Genomic DNA, 12,868 nt, shown 5'->3' with positions numbered 1-12,868 from the left:
TCAAAAAAGAGGAGAGAGAGAATCACGTGGCAGAGAGGACGAAAGAGATAGAGAGAATAACAGAGGAAGAGGAGGGATTTGAAGAGTACCGAATCCCGTTCCGAACTCTAAAATTATAAACCTGTCACACCCCAAATCGGGTATAACAGCCTGCCACGTATATTTATTAAAACATATACATAAGACAGTGGATCTTTTATATGCATTACCAATATCATCATTACATATATAATAACTACATCCCAAAATTTATTACAAAATTTATCTGTAAGAATACGGCAAACTATATTTTAGAAATATTTTCCGCATCATGTCAGTTTCAACAATAACCCAAATCCCCAATTTCATGTGGTTATGCTGTCAGATGCAATCCAGAACCGTCTCTCTATATTCGTGTAATAAACCTGAAAATAACCCAAAGGGTGGGGGTGAGAAATAATAATAATATTATCTCCCAGTGCGAATTTGCCAGAATCAGGCCACTGGACTTGCAATCAATCCATATCTAAAATTAAATTCTTGCAACTTGACATTAACAGTTCAGTTTATATATAAGTGAATGCAAATGCTCAATCACAGTATTCAATCGAATCTCAACTCACAGAATCTCAAATGAAGCTCAACAAATGGCTTAAACTTAGATTATTATGTTTGGTAGCACAAACAGATGATCCACCAACTTGTCATGCAGGTGGCCACGCTAAACCCACACCTGCTGGTACTCAGTACCCTCCACTGACCCTCATCTGATGTGCTTAGGCTTACAGTTAATTAAAGTCTGGTTCATAGTCAGATAATATTTCGTATGCAATAAACTTAGAATAGGTAATTCTCAACACATTAAACAAACCTGTCATTCCGGTCCTAGACTGGATATGACATCACTTAGACGTCTCTTTATAGTCACCCAAAGTCACCGTCAGAATCAGAATCAAATTCCCCCTCCCAATCGGTACTGGGATTAGCGAGGGTCGTTCACCATATGCGCATAAGGATTCCGTAAGCAAAGTCTAGTCATGACTCTAGACTTCGCAGAGCTCAACAGATTTTCATAAACATAAACTTGTGGTGACTCAACCATAATTCAGAATAGGAGAATCATACAAATGGTAAACCATTCAAAATGATAGGTCAACAATATCACAGAAATCCAGTTATAATTTGATTGGGCTATGCACATGATTCACACATCTCAAATAATGCAACAATTAGTTGTTCAACATGAAAAACGAATAATAATTTAATTCTAAAAATGTAATATCAAACAAGTCCAGTAACCCTGCACCTGATAACGTAGAGTACAATGTGATTCGAAGCCAAGTTACCATTCTGTAAACACATCCGATAAGCTAGTTTGATTCAAATAGTCGAGTTCATATCTCTGTTAAAAAGAATTTCTGATTCAAAATTAATAACTAAAAGATCATCACTTTCTAAACCAATAAGTAAAGAATTATGGCTAACTAATACTAATTCTAAATAATATATAAAGGAGAAATAAAATTAGGTTCTGGCCGTATATTGACCATCATTGCATATTGGACTATATTATATATATTTCGAAATTAACCAATGGTTAGGAAAGAATATAGTTATTTGTTCAACTCAAAGATTTGTGTTTTAGAAATCAGTATACAGTTTTAAATTATGCTTTCATCTCTTTTTATTTATACTATTAAAAATGCATATGTAAGATAATTTTTCTATATATACTCATGTAAGTTATATCTATATGCATTCATCATAGTAAATATTATTTTATAAATAAGATTTGCATTGTTCTTCTTTTAAAATAACATGTAGTTATTCAAGCTATAAAGGACAATGAAACAAACTTTCATCTTTAACAAAGTACCATCTATATATGTAGAAAGATACGTGTAAAACACATGTATGTGTGTCTATATTCAAAGCAATTTGTTTTACTACCTCAATTAAGCTTTCTTCTAAAGTTTAGTTTAGCAGGGTTGCAAATTAGAACCAGTGCAGCAAAAAGCAACTTAAGTACTGATGCTAAGAATACATATACACCAAAATTGTATTGTTCTGGTCAAAGATTTAGTTGCCTAATTTTGCAGAAATTAAGAAACTAATATTAAATTAAAAACAAGGAAAAATATGTGCACTCGTAGACCATGAAGTAGAGTTTAAATGTTTAATTAATTTCTTATAAGGATATAACTATCTCACAACAGATTGGACTAGCCATATATATAAAAGACAGAAATACTTTCAGCTATTAAGCAAGTTCCTTAATTTAATTAATTTAACAGTCAAATAACAACTAGACTTGCTTAAAGCTCACTGCTGAAATTATACGAGTCACATAGCAACAAGAGATTGTACTTACTCTATGTGCGCTGATATAAAGAGAGAAATTGCACATCAGTGCAATTCTTCTAACATTGCCTCACACAAAGAGAGGAGAGAGAGAAGAAGGTTTGAGAAAAAGTGAGAAGTAGAAGAGAGATTTACTAGACACGGTAGCTCTCCTATTTAATCAATTTATAACCACTGTGGCGCCAGTAGCTTTTGCCACGCAAGGAAAGAGAGAAATAATTAAATAGAGATAAGAGTAGAGAATGACATAGGGTCCCACAGTAAGATTCATTGTTATAATTTGTTATTTCTTTTCTTTTCTTTTGTTTGTATAAAATATTCCATTTAATTTATCCCGTACATTTACAATCTATTAAATTCCTAATTTTATTTACAGGTTTTATAAGTTTCTAAATATGTCAAAGAAATTTCAAATTAATAATATACGTCTATAATTAACTTTAAATTAAATTAATCATCTTATTAATATGTTAACAAAGAAAATTACTTATTGTTTAAAATATTACAAATTTTCCTGAAAATTTTCATTCAGACACTTCGTATCTCGATTTCGATTATTAATATCATAATTATATTTTGCATATGTTACAAAACCTTAAAGAGAAGGCATTAAACGGGCGTAGTCTGCCTGTCAATGAGAAATGTAACCTTTAGTGTGGCACTCCATACACTTGGGTCCCATATGTCAATGGCTCAAATCTTAAATTTCTAAAGTTTTTTGTGTACAAGGTTCATATATCAGCAAAGATTGCTACTTATTTCATCCAATTCATACTCATTGATTGTTTATTGTTGTTTATTCTATTTCATTAGGAATCAAGTTTTGTTTGACTTAAATCTCAGTTAACCATTTGAATCAAGTTCAATTTAATTTATTACCCATGGTTTTGATAATTTTGTTTTAATTAAACTACGTTTAAATTTGAATCATTATTCTGTTTGTTATTTAAAGCTTATAATAATTTTAGGTTTAAATTCTCTACGTGTTGCAAAATTTTAATTTATCGTAAATTATGATTTATAATAATTAACCAATTTTTAAAATTCATGTTATAACTGCGAGGCTATGATTAAATCATTTGAACTCTTACTAGAATCGTGCCCATGCGTTGCAACATAACATATTATAAGAAAACAAACAAAATGACATATTTTTGTAAAATAATTTAGACTAAATGACAAATAATATTTCTTAAATTATATATTAAATGAAATCTACACATAATTAACATTATTTTAATCACATATTAAATGACCTATATTTTTTGATATATTTTCATAAAAAAAATCTCAAACAAAATGACATATTAAATGGTAAATAACATCCTTTAAATGGTATAAAAATAGAAAGAAGTAAGAACATGACCAATCAATTATTAATCAATTCAAAATTCCTTAAAATAACATCTAAAAAATAGAACGAAATCGGGATCAATCAGAAAGATGATACAATTTGTATGCAGAGAGTACGTGTTTAAATAAATTTAGATTTTTACACGAAAAAATAAAAATAAAAATAAAAAGATGCATATAATCATAATATTTGATCGAAGGGCTAATATTTCATCCGAATTTTCATCTTTTAATCAAAATTGTTGACGGATCAAGACATCTACTTACTTAATATAAGAATGAAGATATGAATAATACAATGGAAGAGAAAAGAATTTCGAACTTCTTAACCTATGCTTTGTTGATGCAGCAAGCCAACAACAACAATACTGTTAACCACTACTAGTGGTGAAAACAGATCAGACATGAATCGTGGTAAAATTATATCTATATTAGTGTTTGTTTTTCATAATATATAGTAAACTATATGAAATATGAGGAGGGTTCAAATGCCTCCATGTTTTTGTGCCTCCATTATGCCTCCATTTCTCTCCATCATTTTCAAAGTTCAAACAGTCGATCCGAACCGCTCAACCTAACCTCCATACTAAAATATGTTTGGAGACCAAATTTTATATTTTTAGGAATTTTTTTACTATTTTTTTAGATAGGTACAAAATTAGTAAATCTGAACCATCTAAAAACAGTATTTTTGTACCTATCTAAAAAAATAGTAAAAAAATTTCTAAAAATATAAAATTTGGTCTCCAAACATATTTTAGTATGGAGGTTAGGTTGAGCGGTTCGGATTGACAGTTTGAACTTTGAAAATGATGGAGAAAGATGGAGACATGATGGAGGCACAAAAACATGGAGGCATTTGAACCCTCCTCATAAAATATATATAATATTTATTTTCATATATCATATATTCGTATTTGATTTTCGAAATCTAATATTATCCGCTCCATTTTCACCTCTAGCCACTACCACTACGTATTCACATCCTCTCAGATATCTCAAACTTTTGAGTGGATCTATAAAAAATATAAACCATTCAAATTCTTTTTGCACGAATCTCAAAGCACATTAAACTGGCCCCCCTCCATTTCAATTTTTCAAATAGGCACCGATAAGGAAATTTGGCCCGACACCTTCCACCACTAGGCACTAGTGACTAGCCAGTAAAAGCTTTCCGTTCAATTCGTTTTCCGGCTTCTGGGTGCAACTTGTGTACACTTGTCCTTATGCATGTAAAAAGGAAACAATATTATCTCAGTTATACAATGTTTCCTCATTTCGGGTACGCCAAGCACCATCTGTCCCCTCCCCGCTCCTTCCCTTACAAGGAACCGCGAATTTGAATTGGACGGTATCATATTCCTCAGGTATAGATTTAGTTTTGAGGAAAACTGGAAAAGGCCGCAGATGGGTGAAGACAACGACTATTTACAAATGTACCTGAACCATCTGATATTATCTTGTTTGAATCCGCGAGATACCAAAACGGCTTGGTAAAGACAAGAACTCCATCCATAACGTCTCTCTCTTCCTTACCACCAATAAGACAATGCCACGCGTCCGAAATTATTTCCTTCCTTAATCGAACAAAATCCAATAGAGAAAGGTTCAAAACTTCAAATCCAAGGCTCAAAGAAACATCCCGCTCTTTCTCCGTCTCTCTCTCTAGCAGCCGATCGCCCCGCTCTCTCTCTCTTTCTCGATCGAATAAATTTTACCATGGATTGTGGTTCTAGACCACCACGGTCTCAATTGAGTGGAGTGCGTGTGGTTGCGAAACTCGTGGATCATTGCCAGTTGGCAGAGGCGCAAGGTTCCGATGGTGATCCCGCTAGTATGTGCGTTTCTTTCACTGACGATGGTCATGCCCTTGTTTCGATCTGTCCTGAAGCAAAGTATACCAGGTTTGTTTCACTTCATTTGATGGAATCAAACGTTCAATTTGGGATAGAGGAGGGGTTCTGTACTGATTAGAAGTAGAATTGTCCGAATAATCGAGAATTGGAGATATAGTGGCACTAGGGTGCCATCCCAATTATGAAAGTGGATGAATAGCCCATTGTTTGTTAATACTGGTAAATGCAAGCTAATAAAGTGGTACTGTCTTGGTACTAGTAAGCGATTTATGTCTATTATCGTGTTAAGAATTAATTTATTTTATTTTTGAGCTTATTTGGAAGAATTCTAGCTTATTTTTTCTGTATTGAATTCAAGCTTTAAACCTAAAATAAAAAATATTACTAATGCTCATATAGTTATACTCTCTGGTACACTTTCTTAAAGGGAAAATTTCATGTATGTCCATTGAAATTTGAAAGCAACCATATATAATGGGTACAGCTATACCACATCAAAAATGTTGTACTAGCGTATACCCATGGTTCTGAAAATCGGCCGATACTCAACTCGGTATCGGATGGGACCAGTCCAAAATTAGACATTTTTTTAAGTAAATATAAATATTAGTTATGTTTTTATTATTTTATCTATTTTATTTCAAAATTAGACATTTTTTTAAGTAATTACAATACAAACTTGATTCTTATGACATGAATGTCTTTATCATTTGGCTTAGTACAATAATTATCCAGTTAGGTTATCATAGTTTTTGATAGTAAAAATATATTCTGCTTATATTAATATTGTATTAATGAATTATTTTGAGTGTAATGTTTTGTCTTAACATTTTTGTTTTTTTACAAATTATTTTTATCAATTTTTTCCTACCTTTTGGCGACAAAACAAGCTTTTGTCAAAAAAATCCGAGTTACCGATCCATTTCTTCTGATTCCGGCCGATTCATCCGATTCCGATTCCGATTCCGATTCCGATTCCAAGTTTCAGAACCATGCGTATACCAACCTAGGATTAAAAAGGAATAACCACCCCTCATATCATATCTTTTAATACACACTTGCTGTATTTAGACTGAAAATGACCTGAGTAGGGTACACTTTGTTTGTTACTTTGTTTTTATAAGATGTAGTGATATATTATGTGTTGGTCTGTGAGTGTGTGGTCTGGAGAGAAGGTGGTATTGTATCATACCTTTTAATACGTACTTGCATGTACATCATATTGGAGGGATTTTTCTTATATTAGAGTTGGTTGCTCCTATATATATTGAACAAATCCCAAAATATTTTTCCATTGGTATTCTTATACTTTAGGAATGCTGAGAGAAGTGTATACGAGCTAGACTATTGCTATGAAGAAGAAAGAGGAGTTGATGAGATATATGCAATTGAGATCAGACCTCTTGTTGAAAAGCTTTTTGATGGCACTAACTGCTGTGTCATCTCTTACGGTGCCCAACAAAGTTGGCCCGCACAGCTTTTTCAGGTGAGAAATTTAAATTTTCTCTTTAATAATCAGTGAATATGGTGAAATCACCGTGGTTATATCCGTTATTGCAAACATGAAAAGTTTCAGCTCTTAGTTTATAGTAATTGAATTTAAATACTAAACCATTATACAGGCTTATGTATCTGAAGAAACTGAGATCTCGATAAATCTGTATTAACATGGAAAATATCATTTGTACTAACTCCTAATTCATTTTAAAATGCCTAAATTGTTCCTCTATTCTTGTGCCTTTCACTTTCTCATATCCGTAGAGATAAATAGTGACATAGGAGGGTTTCATTTTTCTTTTCTTAAGTTTATAGAGAATGGAGGACACAAGGGATACTTTTCCCATTCCCTACCAGTATTGGTGGCATTTTCTGTGCTTGAAAGGGAAAATGTGATTCCTCATTTGTTGGGGCTCATTAATAATTTGATGGGGGTCCACATGGTACAAGTGAAATCCTACCTCTAACTATGTTTAATTTTTTCCTACTGAAAAAAATTATTGTAGGGTTCAGGAGAGAATCCAAGTTTGGCAGAAATAACAATATCAGAAATTCTGCATAAAAATGGAGAAGGCGTAGAAATATCAGACTATGAAGTTTTCCGAGACCAAATATATGATTTGTTGGAGACGAAAGAAGAAGGTGTTCAGCTAAAGAGTCTCTCTAAGGTAATGTAGAATCAGCTAATATTTCTGAAGAAATTAGTTTATAAGAAATTAGAGATCTGAAAGAAAATGAAATGTTCTTAACTTGTACACCATCATATTCTGGTTTTATTACATTTTTTTCTCTTCTATATTTTTTAATGATACAAACTCTATTTTATTTATTTCTTTTGTTTGTTCTTGTGCTTGTCTTATATGTGGTCCCATTGCAGGTCAAAGTGAATACAGTTGATGAGTTTAGGAACTTTTATTGTAAGAGTGATCGACTCATGAGAGGGCATAGAGGGCTTATCATATATATATCTGACACAAGCAAGTTGAATTTTCTCGAACTAGGAGGTACTTCTCATTTTATATATCTAACCCGACATCTTATATAAATTTTTCTCACTTTACTTTTGCTAGTTGAATACTTGAGCATGCCTACCTATTCTTGGTTATAGCCTGATTTTAAATATTTTGCTTGTTATTTCAGGTTATGGAGGGGCCACAGATAATAAATCACTCTATGCAGTGATGCAAATAGTTTATGCATTGAATAGCAAGAACCATATTTCCTACAGAGATAGCAAATTAACGCATCAATTGCATAATTTTCTTTCCTGGGAATCCCAATCTGTAGTCATTGCTTGCTTGGTATGTTCATTCAACATCCTCTATGGTACCCAAGCTGTTTTCTCTGAATTATTAAAGGGGCAAGTAGTAGAAAAATGTCCTGTATGCCCCACAAAATATAAGGGAATATATCATGATTTCTCCTTCTTTGAGTACACAAAGAAAGCCTGTTGGGTGTAATGAAAGAATTTGAAGGGTGAGGGAAACATATAATGTTATATGGTTTTGTGGGGGCAAATGAGAGAAAATTTCTATCCCTGAACTGATGTTACATTATTTGATTGACATTGTAGAGCCGAAGTAATAATCAACGGAACATGCGTTCTCTGAGGTTGGCTTCTTCTTCATCCCAAGTGGCCAATATAATTCAGTTCAATACTATCAGAAGACCTGCCAAACAATATGCGACTCCTCTTGAACGAAGGTCTGGTTTCTCTCTCCTGTTCTCCATCCTCATCTCCCTTCAACTTAAGACCTTGGTATTGTACTTGTAGAGATTTTTGGAAATTATGTAATTCTTTTGAAAGGTAGATTCTTTGTAGGTGGTTCTGCAAACAGTATGATAAGTTATTGTTCTTATAATGAACAACCACCATGATTTAATTTGCAGTTAACCCACCCTGTTAATATATTTTTAACCACCACCCAACTATTATCTCACTATTATATAACTAATATATCCTGTGAAACAATACAATTTTTTTTATTGATTCTTTTTGCACAAAGTTGATCTCAGTAAGTCATTTGAGTTACAGTTCCCTTTGAGACCTAACCTTGGTTTCTGGTAATTGTAAATTAAGTTAAAAGAGTGGATGTGAAAATTAAGTGGAAACAAGAGCATCTTTTTGTGTTACATGCAAAGATAGTAGAAAATGGGTGCATTTTGCAAACAAAAGTTTATGGCAATATCCATTCATGCTTACCTTTAACATTAGAATTGATCACATATGACAATGCACACAAGAAAATTGAAATAAACAAAATTTAAAGCTAGCGATCAGTACCTGTATAGTAGTTCTAAGTTGTCTGTTCTATTGCCATGTCCACTCTCTCTCATAATATCCTTGCATGCAGGTATAGTATGTCAGTACCTCAAATAAAACCAATTTATGGGAAGGTCAATAGATGCGCTTCAGTCATACGTGCAGTTAAAAATTTTGGCTTAGTAAAGGTACAATTTCACAAGACTCTATTTTATTGAGATCAAATTATGAAGAGATGTTTTAAAGGAACTTGTAATTTCTGAAATTATACAGGAAAAGATTCAGTCAGATGCTGCTAAATCTATGGCTAAGTTGAGATTGGTTAGTTATTTTTCAATATTTCTTAGAATATTTTCTTATTTTTTTTTTCTTGGATTATTTACCATTGATGGAGTTTATCTTCTTCTTTTTAGATTGGTTAGTTATTTTTCAATATTTCTTATTTTCTTGGATTATTTACCATTGATGGAGTTTATCTTTATTTTTTTTGTAGGATCATGACCTGGTTCATGACAAGCAAGTAGAAATGTCAATATCAGAAGAGGTACTTATCTTATTTTTTGTAGGATCATTATCCGGTTCATGACCAAAAAAAAATGGAACTTGGTTAAAAAACAAGATCAGTACCAAATCATAGAATAGCATTGAAATGTTTGTTCCAATGAGTGTTCAATAAAACCCCCAAGTACCTGACCATTAAAATCAGCAAGCAAACTTAAATTCTGTTCTCTGTGTAAAAGGTTATGCATAGAGAATCGACAGATAGTCAATCTGGTAAATCCTTGATTCCAGGCATGCAACAAGAGGTTTGGATCTTTTGCTTTGTAATATGCAATAGTTTTTGCAATAGATGAAAGTGACATAGATATTTCCTTTTTGTAACAATTTTTCTTTTGTTAAATAAGATTTTACCTGAAGAAAAACCTGAAGATATCTATACCAGCAATCAAGTGGTTAGTTTCCTGTTTTATACTGGTGCAAATTAGTTATTTTACTACTTTTCTATGTTTTAACTTTTCCTTTCTTTTGGTAAAAGGTTGATCATGAAGAATCGCATGAAAGTGGAATCACCAATCCTCATATGCTTGGTACCCAACAAGAGGTTTTGCTATTTCTCTTTATTTTTTAGTTATTTTACTATAATTTTTGTCATGAGGAATGTAAGGAATATAACAAATTTTGATATTAGTCATCTATTGTTTAGAATTTGTCAATACAAAATATTGGTGCCTCTCAATTATACTGTTTTACTATGAATTGACACTCTCTTTAATTTGGAGACTATTCGCAAGATATTAAGTAGTTTTCTTTTATTTGATAAACTAGAACATTACTGGTGCAAGCGAGTTACAAGAATGCAATGACATGCATGAAGAAACAACTTCAGGTATAATAGCTATGCAAATTTATTTTTCTTTAAAAGAGTTGGCAAACACCGTTGCTTAAATTTCAATTAGGACCTTATGTTCCAATATTTGTATTTTATAAATATAGCCTAGTGTTGTTGGAGAAATCAAATTAAAGACCCCCAGCTCATAACTAACTTTTTATGCAATTTTTCTAATCTTTCTTTCCTTTATGCTTCAGATAATTCCACTGGAGAAGTGGGGATGACACTTGCTCTTCTGACAGAAACATCTCCAAAAGTAAGCGACCGATTGAGAGAGATTTCTAATTCTCTTTTCAAATTGTTTCCAAATAGTGAAAAGCCTGCTCACATTGGTACGCCGAAAAGAGTCAGTTTCTCTTCATGCACTGTTGAGGCAAAAACCCCAAATGCATCATCTTTTTTGGGGTTCGGGGATTCTGCAATTGCTGATATGCCCCCGGAATTGATCGTGACCCGTACTACTGACATGAAGGTTATTTTCTTTCAATTTTTTTTCCTAGTAATTTTGTGTTAAAGAAGGGTATCTGTTTGGTTTTCTTGAATTTTTGGTGCTCACTAAACAACTTAGCGTAATGAGATTCGGTTGCCAAAGTGAAATCTTATACTGGAGCTTGATTGGGCTAAAAGTGAGGTTCACCTAGCAAAATTGACGGCTTGGTTCTATTACCCAGCATTAGTTGCATTACTGAGTGGAAATATTGCATATGGACCTTTTTTTCCTTATCTTTATTATTTCCCACTGTTATCATTTTTGTTCTTTTAAAAAAACTATCCAGTGGTGCTATTTGACAATGAATTAATTTTATTTATTGCAGAAATCTTTGAAGAAAGGGTGTTTGACATACATAAACAGTGCAAACAAGTAAGCATCCTCATGCTCCCACCAAACTCACCTGTAACAAAAAAGGAAAAATTATACATTTAGGAATAGGAATAAGGTAGAAAAAGAGTAATCAAATACATATTCACTTTAATTTTGTATAAATATATTTAGCAGGTTATACTGAAAAATAAGGAATCCTTTGTTTTTCTGAAGTAGTTTATTATGTTGATTATGTAAAATCTCACTTGTTTATTACTCTATTTTAATTACAGAGAGGAACTTAAGCGCTTGAAGGTGTGTTTGGAGTTCTCTAACTCATCTTTTTTCATTCGTTGTTATATTTATTTGACATTTTCAAGTTCACCATTTTTCTTTCTTTCTCATATAGGGAATAGGAGAGGTGAGAGCAAACAGGATACTTCAGCTCCGTGATAATAATCCAGAACCTTTTAAAGATGTAAGAAAAGTTCAAATTATTTGTTTTCAATAGGATGATTGTGTTCTGAAAAGAAACATATATCTCAAATATTTCCCTGAACACTCTATTTCTGGAAAATGCCTTTTTGGAAGAGGCTCTAAAGGGGTAGTAGCTTGGGTATAACATCTGAGAAAAAATATGGTCTATTTTTCCCAGCATTAGGCTATAAAGTACTTTTCCTCAGCATTCTGCAATTGTTTAGTATAAATGAACCTTTTACCTAATTTTCTGTGATTTTTGCTACATGTAACAAGTTTACAATTTTTTTTTCAGGTTGAGGATCTTAAGAATATTGGGATCACCCCAAGACAGGTAATTAAGCTCTCAAAAGTTTTTCTAAAATAAATCTTATACTTAAATAATATATTGACATGATTTTTTTTTTTTATGAAAAGAAAACAATCAATAGTATTGAATAATGCATAGTTAATCAATTGTTCTGTCACTTCTTAATTTATTGGTTCAGTAACAGTTGTTTTGTGTCCTAGCACGGTTTGGTACATAATCCGATTAAATGTAGGATTAATAACCAAGATTTGCGCTTTTAATTTATTTTACTCGAAAATATCTTTCGTTCCCTTTTTTGGCAGTTTGACAAGATGTGGATGAACTTTATCGAAGATTGCTAAGCAGCTTGGGTTTACTACTTGTGTGCAGTTTTTTCCATACCTGGTTAGCTAAGTACTTAGTTTCTATGATTTTTGTGGTAGCTTTTATTGCTACATTGTTCTTGAATCTTGATTGTACATCTGTAGGTTAGCTAGCTTAATGGATGAAAATGATAATCCAAGATGAATTTATGTTTAGATACACTTGAAATCCGACTGTTACCCAAATTGGTCAAGTATAAGTTTTATTTTTCGTTTGG

General features: G+C 32.3%; 2 protein-coding genes across 11 annotated transcripts in view; both read left to right on the top strand.

The window, feature by feature from the left end:
* The window catches only part of CAC3 (acetyl Co-enzyme a carboxylase carboxyltransferase alpha subunit), a 73,658-nt gene that overhangs the window by 27,013 nt on the left and 33,777 nt on the right, over positions 1-12,868 (top strand). The gene's annotated exons all lie outside the window — the stretch shown is intronic.
* LOC144572546 (kinesin-like protein KIN-10B) lies at positions 5,228-12,810 on the top strand. 10 transcript variants are annotated; one of them, XM_078322152.1, is made up of 19 exons: positions 5,280-5,597; positions 6,864-7,035; positions 7,553-7,714; positions 7,924-8,050; positions 8,187-8,347; positions 8,620-8,750; positions 9,401-9,497; positions 9,583-9,630; positions 9,803-9,853; positions 10,050-10,115; positions 10,215-10,262; positions 10,346-10,411; positions 10,636-10,696; positions 10,897-11,171; positions 11,515-11,561; positions 11,795-11,816; positions 11,911-11,979; positions 12,274-12,312; positions 12,591-12,810. In XM_078322152.1, the coding sequence occupies exons 1-19, from the start codon at positions 5,413-5,415 to the stop codon at positions 12,627-12,629; spliced, it is 1,866 nt and encodes a 621-aa protein (XP_078178278.1). In that variant the 5' UTR covers positions 5,280-5,412; the 3' UTR covers positions 12,630-12,810. The 10 variants fall into 10 exon arrangements, with proteins under 10 accessions (XP_078178281.1, XP_078178278.1, XP_078178275.1 ...); XM_078322149.1 differs by having other exon boundaries at positions 9,583-9,726; XM_078322155.1 differs by lacking the exon at positions 10,215-10,262 and having other exon boundaries at positions 5,228-5,597.

The sequence above is a fragment of the Carex rostrata genome, chromosome 20, assembly GCF_964058835.1.
Source record: "Carex rostrata chromosome 20, lpCarRost1.2, whole genome shotgun sequence".
Classification (NCBI taxonomy): Eukaryota; Viridiplantae; Streptophyta; class Magnoliopsida; order Poales; family Cyperaceae; genus Carex; species Carex rostrata.
Note: the sequence above shows the minus strand (reverse complement) of the source record. Positions and strands in the feature narration are given on the sequence as shown.